The sequence below is a fragment of the Diabrotica undecimpunctata genome, chromosome 5, assembly GCF_040954645.1.
Source record: "Diabrotica undecimpunctata isolate CICGRU chromosome 5, icDiaUnde3, whole genome shotgun sequence".
Taxonomy (NCBI): Eukaryota; Metazoa; Arthropoda; class Insecta; order Coleoptera; family Chrysomelidae; genus Diabrotica; species Diabrotica undecimpunctata.
In genome coordinates, this window is record NC_092807.1 from 123,795,980 (window position 1) to 123,819,951 (window position 23,972).

At 32.0% G+C, this 23,972-nt stretch overlaps 2 protein-coding genes across 2 annotated transcripts; one reads left to right on the forward strand and one right to left on the reverse strand.

Annotated features, from left to right (window-relative positions):
- Positions 1–3,425: 3,425 nt before the first annotated feature.
- On the reverse strand, positions 3,426–4,707 carry LOC140442462 (uncharacterized). The gene is made up of 2 exons (XM_072533532.1): positions 4,474–4,707; positions 3,426–4,170 (listed from the first exon to the last, which is right to left on the reverse strand). The coding sequence occupies exons 1-2, from the start codon at positions 4,494–4,496 to the stop codon at positions 3,426–3,428; spliced, it is 768 nt and encodes a 255-aa protein (XP_072389633.1). The 5' UTR covers positions 4,497–4,707.
- Positions 4,708–21,128: 16,421 nt separating this feature from the next.
- Positions 21,129–23,009, forward strand: LOC140440771 (uncharacterized). The gene is made up of 2 exons (XM_072531140.1): positions 21,129–21,333; positions 21,393–23,009. Exons 1-2 carry the CDS (start codon positions 21,214–21,216, stop codon positions 22,677–22,679), a joined length of 1,407 nt encoding a protein of 468 aa, XP_072387241.1. The 5' UTR covers positions 21,129–21,213; the 3' UTR covers positions 22,680–23,009.
- The last annotated feature ends 963 nt before the right edge of the window (positions 23,010–23,972 follow it).

Genomic DNA, 23,972 nt, shown 5'->3' on the forward strand with positions numbered 1-23,972 from the left:
GCCATATATACTGGTCTTCATTGTGGATATAATTTAACTCTGAGGCACCAAAACTTTTCCGAAGAATATTATTGGCATCGGAATTTGCATAATTTACCAAAGTTTTCCAGTACTTGTACAAACTTGTATCCTCGATATTTCCATTCCAAGATGTAGAAGTTGCTTTAAACAAATACAACTTTTCTGCAGGCAATCTTCTTTCAAAAAAGGTGAGGTGCGATCTAAGTTCATCAATATTTTGGCGCCGGCTTGCGACATTTGTACAAGGTTTTTTAATTATTTCAGAATATTTTATAGCATTAGAATAAAATGGATATAAAACACAAGCCTTAAATCATTTTGGTAATATTTTTTCAGTATTTATAGGGTCAAGGGTTTTATACAACAATGGAGCAAAATTCCACGTTTTAATCGTTCTCCATTATTTTCCATTCGCCAATCATTTTTTTGCCATTGATTTTTCAAGGGATGACAAAAAGAAATATCCATAAGTTGTATTATATGAGCAACACGTATTATTTTATTCTCTTCACAGATTTGGTTTAAAAGCATTTTAATAAATGATGAATACCCATCGACGTATAAAACAACAGGAAGTGGAATTTTATTATTAATCAACCATGGTTAAAAGACATTTGTTATGTATTCGTAAAAACTTTCTAAGGTCATCCCACCACTTTCTGTCTTTCCAAATGACCAATTGTTAAGCACATATTGTATAATATTTTTCGGAAATATTTGAAAATTCATCACAACCATTGAAGGAGCCAGTTTTCCAGATGCATTTCCAATAAATAATGTTGTAATACATTCTTTCTCGTCACAGTTTATAAAGTTATACACTGTTTTGTCGTCTCTTCTCACAAGAACTTTAGATCCTTTGGGAGAAAGAAAAAAGGCTGTTTCGTCGTAGTTGAATATTCTTTGAGAATAATCCAATATTCTAAGGCAATCGACCTCATTCAGATGTTGCCTAACTTCACAGAACCACGACCTTATGTTGTCTTCCGAAGCTCTACCAGGTGCTAAATTCTGTGAAACTCTTGCAGCAACTTGCGGATGCCTTCTTAGGAAATTTTCATACCAGTGTCGGCCGGGTCTACCATTGGAAAAAGTAGTTGACCTTTTCAGATATATAACGAGAATCTGGACGCTATCCAACAGTATATCTTTCGTAATGAGAAAACCAGAATTTCCACAATAAAAAATCCATCTTCCAAGCTCACTTTCCTCTCTGGTTGTAAGAAAAGTTGTTGGTCCCATTTTTCTATTAGACTTCCCTTTAAATTTGTATATCAAGGTACGTCGAGGAACACCAAACGTTTTGCTAGCTGTTTTCATTAGCATACCTTGACCAACGGCCTACAAAACTTTCAGAATCTGTTCTTGACTGTAATTAAATTTTATTAGCAATAGTTAAAATAAATATTTTAACTATTGCTGAAATATCAGCAGTTACCTAAATGATGCCTTTAGTTTAAGATTACAAAGAAATCGGTTCTAACTGTGGTTATTATATTAAAAAATCTATTACTCTACTATGCGTCGGCTTAAGATGCAAATGGCCTAACTCCAAAAATTTAAATTATTCAGGAGATGCAAAAACTTGTCAGAATTAGAAAATATAATAAAACAAGGTAAGTTTCCAAAATATTTTATTTTGTTTAATGCTACAACATAGAAAATACTTGCTCTTGTCAAAAATAGGCTTTATTCTTGAAAAATTGGGAGTTAGGTAATATGCGTTCCCTGAGCATGGGTTGGCATCAGGAGATAGGCAATAATCTAATTAATTGTGCAACTTAAGTATAAAAAAAATTTAAAGACGGCAACACAAGACAAAAGACAAAAAGAAAGAGGCATTTTACAAATGTGGTAAGTTATCATAAAAAAAATGAAAGTCCTTAGGAATTGACGATTTAAGGTCCATTAAGTGTTGAAATTTTTCCGATTTAATTGGTATTGGAGTCGGATACATTAACGGCAACTCTTCTAAATTCCAGATTTTTTTATCTTTTTTCGTGATTCTGTAAGGCAAAGGCATCCATTCTTCTGTATGCATGATTTTAAAGAGAATTCCGTGTTCATTATACTGAAGTGCTCTAATGTTTGTTACAGTAGGATCACCTGACGATCTACCAGGACGGATGGAACTAATGTATTGAACTTCTTGAAAGTTTTTGAAATATGTATGATCCAAGTACTCCACCACGTAGGGTTTCGGATTTATACGAGCAGTTTGACAAATATTGACATAGTCTGCTGGGACATTTATGACTCGATTTTTTAGTTTTCGCTCGATTGTGGAGTGCATTGAATCGCACTCCATTTGCGTATACCCTTTTTCTAAAAATTTTTGCTCAATTGTAATCCCATGCTTTTGTGCAAAGTTGAAAAGTGCATTGGCAAGAATTGCATTTCTGTTTTGTCCAGTACAACCATCACTGTACAAAATGACTTTACTAGTAGAGTTTTTTTGGAGTATAATATTAGTCTCTAAAAACTTGTAAATGATGGTAGCAAATGTGTTGGCAGTTAGTCCAGCATGACCCTCATGCCAGAGGAAACAATATCCATCCAAGGATTTAATGTCCATAATTGTAAAATTATGGACTATTAATTTTGTTTTATAATATAGAGCGCTGACATTAGATTTTGGACTCAGTAGAACTGATTGCAAATCCATTGAAAAAACTTTTACATCTTCTTTTGTTTTGTCAACCTCTTTTTCCTTTCGTGCCTCCTCCTTTTTCTTCTGATGTTCTTGATAGGTAGCTTCGTCAATATTACCAGTCTTGTAACCCACACACGTATCACATTCGTCCTTTTTAGGTGAAAAAAGTGCTAAATTAAAATCGTCGAAACTGTTATTAAATGCTGCAATAGATAGCGGTTGTGAATCGTTTTTTGTACACCAGTCATTCTTATAAAACCGGTATAATTCCATTTTTGTTTGCCAAGATCTTTCAAGGTATAATTTCTTTGTGCTCTTTCGACAATAATGTGACTCTAGTTTTGGAAGAACTGTAAAGAAATTGCACAAATTTTCTTTTTGTTTGTCGATTTTCGCTTTTCTAGGAATAACTATTTGGGAGGAATTATTATCACGCGTATCATTAAGGTCATCATCCACCAAATCATTTGCAGTGTGTTGTGATTTATTTTTTTCAATCAACCAATGTGCAACAGTTCTTGGTGCAACTGAAAGAGTATTGCAAAACATTGTTTTGCACACTCTTATCTTGGATGTTGTTTGAAGAAAATATATATAGGAAAATTCCCTTCTTGACTCGTTCTCTTTTTTTCGATCCCTAGCTCTTGAAGTACTTTTCTTTTCAACCAGCGTCCTTAGAAACAATTGTTTTTCGTTCCACAAAAAATTCCAAAATCTTGTAAAAATTTCTGTTCTTTGATCTTCTGTTATCTCATTGCACTTCATTACCGATTTCCCAATTATTCATTACTGATTTACCACTGCATTTGCATCTCGGTCCTATAGCTTTTGCTTTTTTTTTAATATCATAATTCCATTTTTCTTCTTGTTTTTGTTTTCCAAAATATTCCTTTCCTTCTTGTCTCAAAATCTTATTTTTATTTTTCTTCCATTCCTTTTGATCTACATGACGTCTCTTTCTGCGTGTCCGTGAAGGGGTTTGCATTGGAGTGTTATTTTGTAGCTCTTCTAGTACTTCATTTTCATTTTCACTTGAACTTGTTTCATTTTCACTGGGTTCATAAGATTTATCTGAACGACTAGAAGAAGCTTCAATAACTTCTTCTTCCAAAATGGAGGTTGGCACTTCTTCACCATGAATTGATTCTGGAACGAAATTCTGACGATCTTCTGGTTCAATGTTGATTTCATCTTCAGGAAAATTTGAGGAGATAAAATTCAGGTTAGCAACTTTTTCTTCAGCTAGGGTGAGTAAATCATCATCAGTAATTAAATTGTTGTCAGCTAATAAGTGGTGATTAGATGCTGAGGAGCTTGCTAGATTAGTACTATCAGTTAAGAGTGTAGATAAATCCTTATCTTGATCAAAAGTATCACAAAATGTTAACAAATCTCTTGTTACATCGCTTTCGGCATCGCTTTGTCTGTTGGGCTTTTCCTGGATGTTTTGCTTAGCCAATAAAAGCATTTTCATCGCACGGGATTGCGGATTCATTCTGAAATATACAGCGTTAATTAGAAAGTATACTTTTATGTACCTAGCTAAGCAAAAATTCAGAATGTTATTATAGGGAAAAAAATATTAAAGGTAGGTACCTATGTGGTTTATCATCGAAACTATAATGGCCTATCTCCTATCCAAACTAAGTAAATATAAAATGAAAATTGCCTAACTCCAACACGATATTTTAACATCAGATTTACCCAAGAACGCACAAAAATTAAATACTAAATTTATATTCTCTAGATAATTTGAACGTCAAAGGTAATTAAAGCATTAAAAAATTATTGATACTTACCTCAGATATTGTTTTATGCACATAAAATTAAGAACAACAACGTTTCACCTGTTATTACCATTACACACTGGGAGTTAGGCCAACTGCGTATTGTTGAAAATCAAGCCGGAGATAGGCGAGTTTCGACTGGTATTTTGTCGCGGCATTTTTGACATTTCGGTTGTTAGGCGTATTTAAGTCGACGCGGTTAATTTTTATGAACCCAACCAACCTAAAATGTTAATTTGAGCTAAAAGTGGAGTTAAGCCATTTGCATCTTAAGCCGACGTATGGTTATTATATTAAAAAATCTATTTTGCATGTAGGTTGCATGCTAAAAGAAATTTCAGATAGGTCAACATGTCAGAACTGCGTCACATTTAGTCCAAAAAGACAAAACTAAATCTGGAAAAAAATCAAGCTTCGGTTTCTAAGGCTTTTCGATCAAGGTTGAAAAAAGGAAACGGACAAGATACTTTTAATGAAAACTTGTGACGTACATTAATCTCTTCAAATATACTGTTTTCAAAATTATCCAATGAAAACTTAATTTCTTTAAAAAAAAAATATTGTAAATTGAAAATTCCAAGTGAAAGGACTCTAAAGAGAAACCATGTCAACTCGTTGTACTCGTCAATAATAGATAATATAAAAACTAATATTAGTGACAATTACTTCTAAGTGTGTGTAACGAAACCACTGATTCGCCAGGAAGATATTATATACAAGCAATTAGAATAAACCAACTCTGCAATAATATCATGTTTTGTACAAGAAGAAATATCAAAATTTTTTCTTTCTGCAGATGTTCCTAGCCATAAATATTATGCTTTTTTATCTTATGCTGCACCTTATAAGGTCAAGGCAGAACAAAATTTAAAAATACATACCAACTCAATACCCGTTACTTGTTTAGCACATGGAATGAATAGAGTTGTGGAGGAAATTAGGAAAAAGTTTCCTTTTGTAAACTCCCTGGTTTCAAGCATTAAAAGTATTTCCCAAATCTCCTATAAGAATTCAACTTTATAAAGAAATGCTTCCAAATATTTAACTTCCACCATAACCCATTCTAACACGATGAGGAACATGGTTAGAAGCCCCTTTTTTCATTCAGACTATTGCGTAGATTTAAAAAATATAATTGATGCTTTAACGGATGGAACTTCCCAATCTCTGCTAGATGCTAAACAAATTTTTAAAAACAACGTTCTTCAGCACCAAGTTTCATTAATTAAATAAAATTTTAGTTTGCTTCAAACAACTATTACTCAACTAGAATCATCAAAGTTGTCCTTGGTAGAAAGGATAGCCTTAATAAAATAAATTAGATTAGCTTGTCAAAATGTTAAAGGTGACACTAGAAAAGATATTTTTCAAAAATTTTAAACAATAATTCCAAAAACAATGATTTTCAGAAACTTACTGAGGTAGCTGACGTTCTTGTTTAGAAAATTAGAAAATTAATTTAAGCGCATATTATATTTTACCAAATACAATACATATTAACTAACGTATAGGCAGTTTTTCATTGTGTTAAAATGATTACAGGCGTTATAGGAGAGTATAACTCGCAGAGGTGCTTCTGTCCAGAGTTTCCTTACCCCCAGGAGACTATGGCCAACCGTAAAGGAGATCATGGACTGTGCATTTCTCTAAAACAACCTTTATTTTTAAGAAAAACTAAAACATTGTATATTCGGAAACGCTTAGAAAATCGATATAATACTAAATTAAAGTAAATTGTACTATGACAAATCTATATTAATATTAATTGGCGGGGGTAGAACTACTACAATGTCAGTAACACTCACTATAGCTGTAGGCTCACAAGTGAAACTGAATCTATTTGATAGCATATTTTTCTTTAAGAATCTGACCTCACAATCTGTTTTATCCTGACGTTTTTCCAAAACTTTGGTAACAATGTAATCGCCCTTAGAAATTTCTGTATCTAGCCTTTCTTCTGCTAATTCAAAACTATCATCTGACGAATTATCGTTGTACTCTACTTCATCATTCTCGGAGTCCGATGATTCCTTCTGTAGGATTTTCTTCTTAACTTATTTCTTATAGTCGTTAAGTTCTTAGCGACTATATTTTTCCCTTCAAAGTTTTCTCAAGTAGATTTTTCTCCAGTGTGTTGGTTGCAATCATACATCGGCCTCTTTTCCTACCTCTATTAGAAATTTTTCTAGCAGGCTCTTTTGGATAGGGCTAAATAAGTTCTGGAGATATAAACTTATTTGTGTCTTGTAATGAGTTATTTTTAGGTGGTGTTTGCGGATCTGAAATTTCCTGATCTTGAACCGAACTTGTAGATGCAGAAGTCATATTGTCAGGTATAGGACGATCTGTGACAGATGAATGTAGAAAATTCTCTTCAGAAAATATATTTTTATCAAATGGAACAATTTCTGTAGATCGAAATGGATGAGAAAGCATCCATGAATCTGCTGCCTGATTAAAAAAGTTTTAAATGGACCGAAAACAGTTCGATCCAAAGGTTAAAGTTTATTTGAGGTATGCGGGGGAAGCGTAAGAATTACGATATCGTTGGCTTTACAAAACTCTACGGCCTCCAAGGATATATGCGACTCATGGTTGTCCATTACAAGCAAAACCCCATTTTCTAGGGAGCATCTAACATTTTTCACAAAGTGTTCCAAAACTTGAATAAAGTTTTCACGTGTCATTCAACCGCTGAGATACACTAAACCTAAGGGTCCGTCATCAGGAACTGACTTCATCATTCTGGCAGCATCAAATCTTCGCCGCGAAAAAATTAAAACTGGTGGTAAAGCATTCCCATTTGCACAAATAATACCAACATGGGTCATGAGTTCCCCTCTGTTCCTGGATGTAACTTTTACTATTTGATGCTCACCTCTTTTGCCTATTACCTTTTGAACACACTGGGCAGTAGTCACGCCCGTCTGAAAAAATTGAGTATTTAATATAATGAGAACAATTTTATGTTGCTACCTGCCTCATCTAAGTTATAAATTTGAGCCGGTATAAAGGAATAGCGAGTAAGCACATCTTCCAATTTGTTCTGGAATATCCCCACATTTGTTCTGTTAAAACCAGTCATAGGTGCTAAGCTAGTTGCTTCTGATTTTCTTACTGATAGCCGTGGGTGTCGTCGCATGAAATTTGTAAACCAACACTCTGATGCCAATTTTGTCAGTTCCCATTTTTCTGGTATTTTTTTTTTCATTTCTAACAGCGTATTCGAAGGCTAAACACTTCTAGTTCATTTGGGTATAAGACTATAGAACATTGACGAACATTTAAGCAAATAAGTTTCTAATTGAGTTTCCATCTTATTTATGAAAATTTGTGATTTATGAAAATCTGGTTTAAAGTTTATTTGTTCCATTCCAATTAATTGACGTAATTTGCTTAGCGGCTTTTGGTACCCCATAGTGCTTAGCGCTCTTTCGGATACCCAAGTTATTTTTATTACAGCCTCCACTTGTTTGCTTCATAATTAAGGGGTCAAATCTCTATTAGTTTTTTTTTGTTGTAAATGTTTGCCTTTTTTGGCAATATGGCAAAATAAAAAGCCATATTTATTATTTCATAGGGAGACAATGGACAGAGTTAGGAGACTATGGACATCTGTCCATTGTCTACTCTTTATACCCAAGAAACTTTTTTCGCCACAGGATAAAACGTGTTCAGAATAGACGATTATTGAGATATAACCTCAAACTATATGTGTTTACCAAATTCTCGCCAAAAAACAAGATTATAAATACTGTTGTGAATTTATTAAAAGGTTCAATATTTATAACACTTATGGATTTAATTTATTTTTTATTTATATTAACTTATCTGACAATAATTTATATATATCCGTACGTAACAATTAAATTCGCGAGCGCGTCTTCAGAATTAACTGTCCCTTCCAAATAAAATGTCCTGTTATATATGCCATTGCCTTTACGCTAGAACCATCGAACAGCCTTCTCGACTAGCGGCGAAATTATAACGGTAAGACAAACGGGTATTTTTACATCGGCTCGACCTTTTCTGGAAGGTCCCTTCAGGTAAATAGAAGCCTCTCGTAAAATCTAAAACATAAACATGTGAATAAAAACATGTTTACAGGTTAAAACTATGACTCATATTTTTACGTAACAATACTTTTCATATTGGAAGCATAGCCTACATCATCTGAAATTAAATAGTACTTACCAAAAACACAAAATATTCAATATTTTTAACACTGTTTTTTCTACAGTTCTCACTCGGTACACATTAAACATTATTTACAACAATTCTTTAGAAGTTCAGTGAAGTCGCTAATCATATTTCTGCCGAGAAGTTTAAACGTGTCCATTCTCTCCTTGTGTTCAAAGTCTCCCAGGACCCCCTTATTTGCTAAATCTAATTATAGACGAATTCAATACAAAAATTAGTGAAGGTCGACCAGATCAAACTGTAGGTTCTTATAGTTTTTTACAGCCTAACGATCGATGGCATAGATTGTATGAATTTTGTAAAGATAACGACATAATCATTGCAAGCACCTGATATAAATATCCAAGGAGACAACAATATACTTGGAAAGACCTATTTAACAGATATTGGATCTGATCAGCAACCCCTTGTAGCAGATATTAAACTAAGGTTAAAACAAATCCAACAACAAAAACCAAAAACTTTAAAAAACAAGCCCCAAAAACTTAATTTTGACTATATAAGCATAAAAGATAACATTGAATTTAACAATAAAATAAACAACATCAGAGAATAACTAGAAGATCCAGAGGAACTATAGAATGAATTTAAAATCCAAGTTACCGAAATCTCCATAAACAATGATTATAGAAGTTACTTAATCAAGAAAACTAAATGGATAACAGAAGATATTTTGAAATTTAAGGAAACACGACGACATTTAAAATCGAATGACACAGAATACAGACATTTACAGAGAATTATATCTAAAGGGAGATAAAATTAGCCAAAGAAAAATGAATGAGAAAAAGTTGCAACGAAATGAAGGATGTGATATCTAGGCACGACTTGTTTAATGTGTACACAAAAGTAAAAGAAATAAGCAAACATATTTAAAAAACTAGTTCCTTCTGTACAAGTTGACAATAACAAATTATACAAACAATAACAAAAATTATTATAAATGAGAACGAAATAAGAAGAGAATGGCAACCTCATAATTGTTTGAAAATTGTAGAAACAATAATACAGAACTCTATGAGTGTTGTACTGACGGCCCAGAAATTATGAAATTATAAGTAGAACACGCCTGCCTTTTTCAGGAAACAAAAAGCTCTTTCTATTTTGAATCCCTCTATACCTGGTAGTACCTCTGATCTCACGTCTTTTATTTTTCCCTTTTATTGATTCATTAGACTGGTTTTGCGAGCTGTACAAAGTTTTGTAAAAGTTTTCGACTATCTTTGTTGTTTTATATTTGTCCTTCTCTTCCTTATTATTTGTGTCTTTAACTTTGATAATTAATAAGTCCTTGTTCCATTTTTTTATGTCGCGTTTTAGTTATTTTTTAATTGTTTTTTTTTTAGTTCTACGTGAGTATGGCGTTTATTTTACGGTAGTAGGGGAGAGTTACCTAAGACGGGATGGTTCCCAAGTAGGGACACTAGCAATTCTAGAAAATCTGTAACAAGTGGCAACACCTGCACTGGAAGAATGAAAGCTCGCCATTCAGTCGTATTCGTATTGTCACGTAAACGACTCGAGGCTAGCATACCGGTAGCGTTCGTCAGAACAAGTTGTTAATGTTTACATATTTTTTTAAATTTATTTACGTACAACATTATAGTGAATATAGCGTTAATGGTAAGTATCTGTGAAACTTAACGTTATTAGTCAATAACAGAGTTTATAGTCATTGCATTTCACTGTAAAGTATTTGCCACTAAAGCTTTTGTTTAATATCGGTTAAGATTTATAAAAAATGGGTGCAAATCTCTTAAGATGGGACAAAGTTAAACTTCCTAAGTCGGGACGTCCCATCTTAGGAACTAAAATATGGCTACAGATATTCTTCTTATACCTGCCTACTTTTAACTAATTAAATCATTAATTACTCATAAATTCTTACATATAACGGTAATTCATTCTAAAAACATTTATAAGTAGGGGTTCAGTAATTAGATTATACCCAAGGAGGTCATAATATTCTAACCTTGATTATAACTAAGTAAAGATAATGTGTCATTAAAAAATGTTTTATTCAGTGAACTCTATATCTCGTAAGTGGCACTGATATATTTTTCTTTTATAGATGCCAAATAGAAATCCAAATTCCTATTACAAAAGAAAAACTGATCGTGGAAACTGGTCCGTTCAAAATATGATTCTAGCTGTACAAAAAGTTCGGAATAACGAACTATCGCTTCAAGAAGCTGCTGACAGATATAATATTCCTAAAAGTACTCTTCAAAGACGAGTTACAAACAAAAATAAAATCGTGACCGAAAATGACAAATATCTTGGTCGGTTTAGGCAAATATTCTCAGTTGAACAGGAACACGAAATTTTAGATCATATTCTTGAAATGGAAAAGCGATTTTTTGGAATCACTTATAAAGAACTTCGTTGTCTGGCATTTGACTTTACCCAAACCAATAATATTGCTAACAATTTTAATAAAGATACTCGAATGGCCTCTAAAAAGTGGGTTTATATTTCTCTGAGAAAACCAGAAGCAACCTCATACGCTAGAGCTACAGGATTCAACAAGAATGCAGTCCAAAGTTTTTTCAACAACCTGGAAAGTATTTATAATAAACATCACCTCACTCCAGATAGAATCTGGAATATTGATGAGACCGGAGTGACCACCGTCCAAAAATTATCTAAAGTTCTTGCTCAGAGGGGTAAAAAGCAAGTGGGAGGTTTAACAAGTGCCGAAAGAGGAGTTAATGTCACTATAGTAGCTGCTATGAGTGCAAGTGGTAATTTTCTTGCGCTTGCTTTTATATTTCCCAGAAAGAAAATAAAACCAGAGCTGATGGACAATGCACCTAACGGTAGTCCGGCATTTCCACGGGACAAAGGATGGATGGATCGTGATGTTTTTTAAAATTCATAAAATATTTTGCACAACAAACCAGACCTTGGAAGGAGTGCAAAATTCTTATTATTTTGGACGGTTATTGTTCACATACAAAAAGTTAAGACGTTATAAACTTCTGTCGCGAGAATGGTATTATTTTATTATGCCTGCCACCACACTGTACGCATAAAATGCAACTCCTAGATGTTTCGTATTTTAAATCATTTATGAGTTATTATAATTTGTACCTTACTAGCTGCTGTTGCAGAAGCATTCTCAAAGGCATCTTCTGTACAGATAGCGACAAATGGATTCCGAGTAACCGGAATTTGGCCTTTTAACGAAGACGTATTTCAAGACTGCGAATTCGCTCCCTTTAAAACGACGGAACAATCAGTAGACAATGAAACTACATCACAGGTCAATAAATTACCCGTAATGATGGCTCATACCGAAGGCGTAAATCAAGTTGAAATGTATGATAATCCGATTCCTTCAACCTCAAAATAGTCTGTTTTAAGGTCACCTAAAGATGGCGATTCCGAAGATAACAGACCGATACAGAGAAGCCAAATCATTCCTATCCAATTTCCGACATCCAAGGTAAAAGTGACTGATATTAGTCCGCTACCAAATGCACAGAAAAAGAAAGGTAAGACTTCTTCTAGACATTCTCTGAAATCCACGATACTCACAGAATTGCCGTATAAAAATGAATTAGAGACGTTGCAATCCAAAATCCCTACTAACAAGGTTAAATCTGTAAAACAAACTGTAGTTATGGACCACAGCGCTCGAAATGCAAATATTAGCAATATCACAGTCGTCACTTCAACTAAAGATGATTCAAACTGCATTGTATGTGGAAAGAAGTACGCAGAGAGTAGTGAAGACTGATACAACTGCAAAATATGTTCAAATTGGGCTCATGAGTCTTGTGGAGTAATGGATGATCTCTATTTTATTTGTGGAAGTTGTATAGAGTAATGTCCCTTTTTGAGAAACCCAACGGACCATCTTAGGATTCCGGTTTCTCATGATGGGACATTCACACTTTTTTTTAATAACAAAAAACGAAGCATATTTTTTATTTTTTATTTAGTTTATATCTAAAATGTGTTAATAATTAGAATAAAGTTTCATTTTATTACCTCAACTTTTTTTTAATATCTATAGATTTTCAAGTATTTGTTATAAAAAAAACTGTCCCAACTTGAGTGACTCTCCCCTAGTTGTTTTCTTTTCTTCATTAGTTGTTTCTTTTCATTGCTTATTTTGTCTTCTTTAGTTTTTGTTTCCTTTGTGACCTGTACTCCGGCTTCGAAATGGTTTTTATTCATGTTTTTATTAATGTCGTCAATTTAGTCTTGATTATATGAAGGATCTGATTCGAACGTACCCGCTAAGAACTTTCGGAATTCTTCTTCATCTGTTCTTACTTTGAAGGCATCTATCCGCGTTGTTTTTTTAAAGATCTTTTTTCTCCCTTCTTTCATGTTAATATTTGTTTTTGTTCTAACTATACGAAGATGTTTTTTATTGCTGTAACGTCTTTAAATATTCTTTTGTTGTTGGAGAGAAAACAGTTTATTTCATTTTTAATAGTTCCGTTAGGTGCCATCCATGTTCATTTTCTGTTGGATTTCTTTTTGTAAAAGGTATTCATAGCATACATGTTTTTTTCTTCTAGGAATTCCATAAGTTTTTCTCCTTTTGCGCTTTTTGTGCCGAATCCGAAATTTTCAATCTTGTTTTCGGAGTCCTATCCTTCGGATTTGTTCCTAAACCTTATAAATGATGAAAACTTAAAAATCCCATCCAAATTATTTAACCTATGATATATTGCTCAAGATTAATTAAAAAATGTCCTAAATATCCAAGATTTAAATAATACAAAGGTTGGTCATATAATACACAAGATTTAAAAAAAATAAGTGTAGTTTTAACTGAATTATATTCGGTTTTGAGTATCTTAAACGCCACTGACTAATTGGTGGTATATTATGATTACAGGTGGAATTTGAAGAGCATCACCGGTTTTATATATGTTATGTTATGATTATTAACCACCATAAGCGTGCCCCTGCAATGTTCTATACAGGTATACAGATGTTTTTAGTTTTATTTGATAAAATACAGTATTAAAATGGTACAACTTTTAAGTGCAACGTTGAGTACAAACACTTCCATGCGGGTTATTATTAGATTGGGGTTCTAGGTCCTCGATGCTTTTTTACAGTCATTCTTCACCCACATTCCTTGTTAACGGTTGATTACTTCTAAACACATTTAAAGTTAGTCGTGTATGGTTCTTGTAAGCTTAGTATGGTTATTAAATCAATATTTAAAAAATGAGTAACATTAGTTTTATATTCCTTACATCTAAAGGCGGATTAATAGTCATAAACTCATTACCGTTAAGTAAATTTAAAATTTCTCCAATTTATTAATGACATTTGTAATCGTGATTATTATTACGCTGATTATTAGACTTCGGCAAATATGCATATTGCATATTTTGCATATTGTGCATATTTTATGCAAATATTTCATATTTTGGCATATTTATATAAAAGTTTGCATAAAGTGCATAAAAGTTCAGATTTTTATACTGTATTTGAAAATTTTTAAACATACCAATTTATTTCAATTCTTGTATAAAATTTTGTAGTCATTTTAATCAAGAAATGATCTAAGTACGTAATCTCTACAGGTACAAAACATTTACAATTTCAAAGAAGATCAATTTAAGTAGCCCTCAACATTCTTAGAAAGTCTCGGTCACTGAGGCATTCAGTTATTGGATAATCGCTAAGGGTTCGCTCATTTGCATTTTATGATCTAATCCCCAAATCTATCTACAATTTATTGTATCTTAACAGCAGGTAAACGGATAATAGTTTTGTTCCTAATTTAGGGATTTTCCAAAATCTCCCAGTTTATTGAATTAGGTACCTAAACATTTCTAATTTGATGCTCAGATTTGTAAATCATTTTTGTTTTGATATTCAAAGCGTAAACACTCGTTGTGCGTAACAAAAAGGAAGATTGTGATTTTATAATGCCTAAAACAACCAGTGCTTCAACTTGGATTAAACCTAATAAAGAGCTGTCTATGGATATGGGAAAAATCTACTGTTTAGTCTGTGGCAAAATTGTAAGTATCTAATATTTTCTATTAAATATCTAATATTTCATACATACAGTATGTTTCCAAATGACACTTACAACGTTTGACTGTAGATACTTCTCGAAAAATTGAACAAAACGATATAGTTAATGAGGGATCAAACTTATTTACTTTTCGAGATACAGGGTGTTAAAATTAAAAAAAAATAAATTCTTTTAGTTAATATCAACAATAACTTTAAAACCAATAAACGTATTTACTTGAAATTTAGTACTGGTCGGTTGTTTGTAAATGAAAAATAGCTTCCTTTAGTGAGAAAAAATTGTCCATGGTACAATACAATGGTGTGTATTTAGAAAAATTTTTCACCTTTACTTTTTTTTATGAAGTCAGCTATTCTAAAACACAATTATTTTTATTGTAATTGAATTAACAAAAAAAAACTTTTGTTGAATTTTAAAATAAGTTATATAAAGTACTAATGGTTAGTAACAAAAACTAATTTGTGGATTAATACTGCATTTAAAACACTTAGCGAGTGTTTTTTTTTCCAAACCAGTTATTTGATTAACCAAAAACACCTTGTATATTTTTATATTTTAAAGGTTGGGTTAAAATAAAGGTTTTTATTTTTATTTAGAGATAGCATGTGAGAAGAAATTTCAGATAGACCAACATGTGAGAACTGCTTCACACATTGCAAAAAAAGGAAAAATAGGAGGAAAACATCAAACTTCAATGGCTAAATGTTTCCAATCTACTTCAAAAAAATTAGATGAGCAAGAAACTTTTAATGAAGACTTGTGTCGCGCATTAGTGTCTGCAAACATACCGCTTTCAAAATTAGCAAATGTAAATTTTAGTTCGTTTCTAAAAAAATATTGCAAACTTAATGTTCCAAGTGATCGGTCTCTAAGAAGAAATAATGTGAACGGGCTATACTCGTCGGTGTTAATTAATATTAAGGAAGAAATTGCAGATAATTATTTTTACATATCTGTAGACGAAACCACTGATTCCTCAGGAAAGTATATTGCTCATTTATTGATTGGTGTTCTTAAAGAAGATACCTTACCAAAATCTCATCTTATTTCATGCCAGCAACTTGAGAAAACAAATGCTTTAACAATTTCGCGTTTTATACAAGAAACATTAGCAACTTTTTTTCTTCCGACAACTATTCCTTCTAATAAATTACTGCTTATTTTATCGGATGCTGCTCCTTATATGGTGAAAGCAGGACAAAATTTAAAAATATTTTTCCCAGATTTAATACATGTTACTTGTGTAACGCATGGATTAAACAGAGTTGCAGAGGAAATACGAAAAAAGTTTCCTCTTGTAAATACCATGATATCCAGTGTCAAAAAAGTATTTCTTAAATCTCCTATAAGAATTCAACTTTATAAAGAAATGCTACCTAACATTCCTCTTCCACCACAACCTATTTTAACGCGATGGGGAACATGGTTAGAAGCAGCTAATTTTTATGCAGATCATTTTGTTAAAATAAAGAACATAATTGATACGTTAACAGATGAAAGTTCCCAATCTCTTTTGGATTCTAAACAAACTTTTCAGAGTAACTTGCTTCAACAAGAACTTTCATTTATAAAATCAAATTTTAGTTTTGTTCAAAAAACAATTACTCAGTTAGAATCACCAAAACTGTCATTGTTCGAAAGTACAGCATTAATAAAAGAATTTGCGTCATGTTGTCGGAACGTTAGAGGTAATATTGGAAAAGATATTTTAAAAAAATTTGAAGCTACTATGGAAAAAAATAAAGGTTACCATATTCTTTGTGAAGTAGTCAGTGTTCTAGCTGGAAATATTTCGGAAACAATTAATTTAGAACCAAATGTTTTGGTTAGTTTGAAAAATGCTCCCGTTACATCAGTTGATGTTGAACGAAGTTTTTCCATATATAAAGATATGTACTCAGACAGAAGCCACAAGTTTTTGTTAGAAAATTTTGAACACCACTTGGTCATTTATTGTTACCATAATTCTAAATAAGTTTATTCATACTTAAAAATGATGTAGTTACTTAAAATAAATGTAAATCTTAATGAATAGTAGGAAATATTTAGTTATGTACACTTTTTTTTTAAATAAAATTGTTACTATTTTACGATTTTTTTATTTATTTGTATGCATATTTTGTAAAATATTTGCATATTTTCGGGTAAACACGTGCATATTTATGCGCATATTTTCTACATTTTTATTTGCATATTTGCCGAAGTCTACTGATTATATTATAAATGCATTAAAAACATTTCTCAGATCAATTCCATTTATACTGACTTGTCTAAAGCATATTTGACAGGGTAGATCATTGCATAAACTGGATTTTTTTTGGGGTGTCTAGCGAACTTCTTTACTGGTTGAAAAGTTATATGTCAGACCGATCTTTGTGTGCCAAAATGAAGGGCTTTTCTTCAACTGAATACTTTTCCAGCTCTATAGTGCTCATTTAAGACATCTTCTCTTCACAGTTTTTCTTGATGATGCTATCAGATCCTTGACTGACTGTGAAATCTTAACATATGCAGATGACATAAAAAAATTTTGGACAGTTTTGCGAAATGTTTGGCGATCTAATTTTATCGATCCCTTGAGCCTATGGTATTTAATTATAATTTGTATAATATTTTGATTAAGAAGGTCAATAATGTCACAGATCTAGGTGTGGTTTTTCAGAGAAATTTTTCCTTCAATTTGCATCTAGATCTTATATGCAACAAGGCTATGAAACAGCTTGGTTTCAAAGCGACATACCAAAGATTTTCGTAGGATTGCATGTCTAAAAACTATAATGTTCTCTTGTTCGCTACCCACTTCAAAATTTAACTATTATCTGGTTTCTCTAACTCAAACATATATCAAAAAGTTAGAGAGAGTTCAAAGAAGATCTCTAATCTACTGTTCTTGAAAATTGTGTAGACCATGTTCATATTCTGGTATTGTTATGAAGCTATTTTCTTGTGGCATTTTAAAGTAATTACTAGTTTAATGGGAATAAGCCACAATGGAAGGTTAAAGTAAGTTTATTGACGTTTCAATTTCCACTTCGGAAATCGTTCTCAAAATACAAACATATTATTAAATTAAACAAATTTTGTTTTTTGTTACTGAGTTATTGAGAATGGACTGAAATCACTAACAGGAGAATTTTGCTGTCATCATGGCATTTGGTTTTCTTTTTAAAGACGAATTATATGCTATGATTTTTTTTCTGACGGATAGTCTCAAGTTAAAGTTGATTTCATGTAATCGAATGAACTATCTTACAATAAAGTCGTCCCAGAAACGCAATAATTGTGATTCAAATATAAGTATGGTCAGATTTCACATGCATGCAAATCAGTTATCTCATTAAATTTATCAATATTAATAGCCCTAGGTAGTATTTGAAGTAGTGAAACACAAAATGCAAAATGATACTTTGTATAAATAAATTTTACTTTGCATTTTTGTAAGTACCTATAATTTTGACAGCGGATTTATTTATTTATGGAAACAAATATAAATAAATAAATGCATAATATCTAATGTAATATGTAATAAATAATAAATGTAAATTCTTTAAACACATATTTTTCATTCTCCAAAATACATTCTTAATATCCAGAGGATGACGCCACTTTTCGTACGATGGCGTTAGACGTCTAATATACATCCTTAGTGCTAAAATAGACTCCGAGAAACATCCCAAAAGTCCGTCAAGTAAGTCCACCAGCGACATTTGGACCAATATAGGACGTTAACCTTCTACTACGGACGTGGTGCCCACATGACCCCCGACCAAATTCAAATTACACGCAATTTTTTATTTTTGTTGTTATAGGTTTGTGACTCGCAGCTACCTTCAAGTTACAGTAACGTCGATCGCTTCACTTATTAATAAGTTTTTCAGTAGTGTGGTATTTAGTTTATAACTATCTAAAGTTTAAAAGGGGTCATTTTGGCACCACGTCAGTGTTTGTGAAAAATTTACGAAAATGGCAGGTTCATCCAAAACAGTACATTACGGTGATAGAAACTACGAAAAAACTCTGTTAGCGTGGCATAATGAGGTAGAAAGTGAGGTTAGCGATATGGAAGAGTCAGGTGGCTCTTTAAATGACATTGAAAGTGAGCATGATACAGATTCGGTAGTAGAAGATGATATTCTGAAAGTGCTGAATAAGTTGAAAATGGAATGAGTTATTATGGTAAAAATAGATTTAAGTGGTCGTCACAACCTTTTGTATAGAGAACGAGAACAGAGAAACATAACTTACTTCTGTATTTACCAGGACTTCGTGGTGATGCCAAACAGTTGGGCAAAAGTGCATCTCCTTTACAAATATGGAGGTGTCTAATCGATAATGACATTCTAGCTGAAATTCTTATACATACTAATCGAAAATTATCTAAGTTAAGAAGAAACTATAAGCGGCTCAATAAACCAGAACTGGAGGACCTTGATATTATAGAACTTGAAGCCTTTTTAGGCATATTATACTACAGCTCTGTTTTCAAATCAAACAACGAGGACATTCAGTGTTTGTTTGCAACAGACGGCAGTGGCCATGATATATTCCGTTGTGTGATGTCTCGGGAAAGAATGCTAATGATTTTAAGCTGTCTACGTTTTGACAACCCCGAAGACCGAGTGGAAAGAAAAGAAAATAATCATGTTTCAACAATATCAGGTATTTTTAATAAATTTATAAATAATTGTCAGAAACAGTACTGTATGGGCCATTACACCTGTATTGATGAGATGCTCATAGGTTTTAGAGGGCGTGTAAAGTTTCGCATGTACATGCCAAATAAATCCAATAAGTATGGTCTGAAGGTCTTGATTCTTACTGATGCCCGTACTCATTATTTTTTCAATGGATATATCTATACCGGCAAAGGCAGCGATGGCAAATTATTAACAGATGAAGAAAGACGTTTGGCGGTACCAACCCAATCCGTGATAAAACTTATTCAACCTATTATAAATACCAACAGAAATGTAACTGCAGACAATTGGTTCTCCTCTATTGAACTTGCAAATGAGTTGCGACAAAGAGGATTAACGTATGTAGGTACGCTTAAGAAGAACCAGAAAGAAATTCCCACCGAATTTTTGCCCAACCGGAAGAGAGAAGTAGGGACTTGTATCTACGGTTTTACTAAACATATTACAATTGTGTCTTATGTTCCAAAGAAAAGAAAGGCTGTACTTTTAGTTTCTACGATGCATCAACAAAAATACACTGATGTTAAAACTGGCAACCTGAAATGATTGTCTTTTATAATGAAACCAAAGGGGGCCTAGATGTCCTGGATAAAAAATGTGCAATTTATAGTGCAAGTAGACGTACTAGGCGTTGGCCTATGGCGGTATTTTATTCCATCATCGACATCGCAGGAGTTAATTCATATATATTACACCAAAGCTATCCAGAAGCAAATAACATACTACGGGCAGAATTTGTGAAGCTGCTCGCCAAACAACTCGTTGAACGACATTTGAATAGAAGAATTATCAACCAAAGACTTCCAAGAGAATTGAGAATGAACATCAGTAGAATACTGAACAAACCCATGATTGATGAAAACGTGCATCCCGATATGAACCAGAAACGAAAAAGATGTGGGCTCTGTTCATGAAAAAATGATAAAAAGACTAAGAATTCATGTGATGTTTGTAAGATATCAATGTGTGATAACTGTAGAGCTAATATTTGTAAAGAATGTGCAAAGTAACTTTTTATCTGAATTCCAAAATTGCTAAAGGTTAGGTGTTGTAGTTTTTTATATGGGGGGTTTATTTTTTTGGTTTATTTTGGTTTTTCATATTTCGTATATTTGATCTTTAATTTTCCATAACTATTTTATAAACATTTTAAACAATAAAAAAATTACAACATTTTTAGTAAACCGTTTCAATATTTAGGATATTTTGACATGTAATTTGTAATATGTTTAATAACTAACAATTTGGAAAAATATTATAAAAAAAATGCATAAACTAATGTAAAATATATCAAAGAAATTAAATTGAACATAATTTGTCATATTTTTAAAAAATGTTGGCAATACCAAATAGAAATTACATGGGGTCTACATGGCACCACATCCGTAGTTATGTTCCAGAAAGTACACGTCAGTGGTAGAAGGTTAAAAGAACGCCCTTGGGACCAAAGCGGCTGTTCGAATAACGTCCTTAAAGTCCGTGAATGACGTACTATGGACGTTCGCGTGCTGTTGGGTATAATAACAATTATTTTCTCGGGTTTAATAATATCCTTTCATAATATCACCCTAATATCAAGTTTTAGCAATCAGCTAAATTAAAATCGAACTCATGTAAAATCGAATTTAACTTAATATCAAAAATCTTTGGGGCAATGGCAAATACAATCTAATTATTTCTATTATTTTCCACTGCAGTTGGCTGAAACCCGATTAGCAAGAGGCCCCTGGTAGAGAAGTAGACCAAACACAAAACACAACACCATAAATAATTATAACCTTAATTTTTACTTAATTTAATCATTTAAGTTATGATTTAAGTTATTTATTAAAATAAATGGAAGAAATATGTAGATCATGTTTAAAGCAAACACCAAAAAAATATACTCTAACCGGGAAATTAATAAACTTAGAAGTGACTATAGCAGACATGTTGGAGTATTGTACATCAAATAAGGTAAAGTTAAATACAAATAAATTATTGATCTATATGTCTAAAATATAACTTGTTTTTAGCTTGATCTAAGTCAAGAATTGCCGAGACACATTTGTACGTTTTGCTTCACAACTATCCGAATGGCATATGAATTCTTTAAGCATTTTGGCGACAGTCAAAATAAATTGTATTTGTTGAAATCTAATAAAAAGGCATCTAATCAAGTTAAAAAATTAATGCACTTTCATAGTTATGCAGAAATAAACACATGTGATCAGTTAGTTAATGTAGATGAAACAGAAAATCAAAGCCAAAAATATGCAAATATGGATAATCAAAGAGAATTTGAAAAGGGAAGTGAATATGAAACTGTAGTGGAAAAAGTAAATATAAATGAGATAGAAGTTGCTACTGTAGATGAAATACAAAATGGGAAAGAAAATGTAAGTTTACAAACATATATTTGTGGTAGTGATTTTATTGACATAAAAAATAACTCACACAATAAAATAGTGACTACAGAAGAGACATTTATAGATGAAGAAGCTCAGACTGTGGATAGTCAGTATGAAGTAGAACAAGATGACTGTGTAGACATTTTGGAAACTGATGTTGTAAATAGTGATTTATATGAAGAATGTGAATTAAATTCAAATTTAGAGGCTCAATCATCAGATGTAGAATTCTCTGTTATAATAAAAAACCATGAAAATAAAAACGAAAAGTTATATCCATTTATTTGTCCGATTTGTACTTTGAAGTTTTCTCGTGTTGATATGTTCTTAAAACATATTTTACATCATAAACAGAAAATGATAATTTGTCCTCGTTGTGAAGCTAAACCAGAATATGAACTGGAAGAATATATTGAACATTATAAAGAGTTTCATAAATTACAGTGTGAAATATGCAACAAAAAAATGACCTCATATTTTGGATATTCTTACCACATGAAACAACATATTAATAATAGTTGTTACAAATGCCCTATTAAAGACTGTCAAAGATCTTTTGTTTTAAGGGGTCTTCTAAGAAAACATGTTAAAAATCATTATGAGCCTCAAGTTTTTAAATGTGATTTATGCCCATCTAAATTTAATAACAGAGATACATTGAGGTACCATGTTAAAAAGCATTTAAATAAAAAAGATCATCTTTGTACAATATGTGGTAGGACCTTTTATTTAGCTGGACACCTCACTCATCACATGAACAGCCATCTTGGCAACAAAAGATATGCCTGTAGTATATGTGAAAAGAGATTTATCACCAGCACATGTTTAAAGAGACATGTTGCAATTTGTTCAAAGAAACATAGTTTTGCAGTTACAGATTATGGAATGGAAGAAGTTGTAGAAAATGATTAACTTGTAGGTTTATTGAGTAAGAAATAATTTATTATAAAAAATATGTATAATTTAATAAAAATGTACATAATATTTTAATAAAAATGTACATAATAAAAATTAATGAGCAATTGTGCTTGTCATTGGGTTGAGTTGTTGTGTAAATGTAATTGATATTTTTATCTTATTATGTATTAATGTTGTCAGAAATTGATTATTCTTGTGTATTATAGGGCTTTCCCTATTTTTGAATAAATAAACTTCTCTGTGGAAGATTGTCATTTCATTTCTTGTGTGGTCAGCTGATACTTCTACCACTTGGTGTTTTGTTCCTTGTTATTTGAATGACTCTTATATCTGCCATTCTACTGATGTGGTTGTTCTATTCTTTTTTTTTCTATTTTCTAAATTGACTTATATTCTGCCTCTCACTATTTTTCTGCAGTTTCCAGTGGTTTCTGTGTTTTGGCTATCTTGGACCTTATGTCTGATGCATCCTGCTGATCTGTTTGCTCTTTATACTTGATCTTTTACTTCTTTTTCAATTTTTCCATAGCTGGACAGTTTAATTACTAGGTACTTTATTTCCACTACTTGTTCAATGTGAACTGCATCAACTTTGAAATTAATTGCTTTAACAATGACTTAAAAGCTATGTGTGATCAACTGCACTTTTTAGAACAGCTTGAAAAATAGTATAGGTCACCATACATTGAGAGGACATATTGCACTAATAATACAATAACTCAATACAGTAACTCAAAAAGATGATTTTTCAGAATCAACGAAAAACTCATTTATCATTTCCTATTGCAGGTAAAAAAAAATTAATGCATAATATGTTTCTAATTAATATTAAAGGAAGTTTTTTTGTACTCTTAGCTAAATAAAAATACTGACTGTGAAGTTATATAAAATTTTTGAGTTAACACTGTATTGCTCTAAGCAAAATACAGTGGAACCTCGATTATCCGTCAGGGCACCGGACCAAGGGTATGACGGATAATTGAAAAGACGGTTAAGAGAACATAAAAAAAATTCATAGTATAACTCTCAAATTTTATTTGTATATTTTATTTGACAATATAAGAGGGATTTATTATAGTACAGTCGAATCAATTTGATTTAAAATATTCTGAAATCTTTGTTTGTTTTATTGTTACTTCACATTTTGCAATTGCTGAATTTCTTAATCGACGTAAAATAATCAAATCTACCTTATTTGCTTCTTCTTGCCGAGAATACCACCAATTGTCATCAACAAGACGTTAGAAAAATAGATAAACAAATTTTGGTTTGCAGTACATACCTTTT

Coding starts and splice junctions, on each gene's coding strand:
- LOC140442462 (XM_072533532.1), bottom strand. CDS start 4,496: ATGTGCATAAAACAATATCTGAG. Junction 4,171..4,473: donor TGCATAAAACAATATCTGAG/GTAAGTATCAAT, acceptor TGTATATTTCAG/AATGAATCCGCAATCCCGTG.
- LOC140440771 (XM_072531140.1), top strand. CDS start 21,214: ATGGAAGAAATATGTAGATCATGTTTAAAGCAAACACCAAAAAAATAT. Junction 21,334..21,392: donor AGTATTGTACATCAAATAAG/GTAAAGTTAAAT, acceptor ACTTGTTTTTAG/CTTGATCTAAGTCAAGAATT.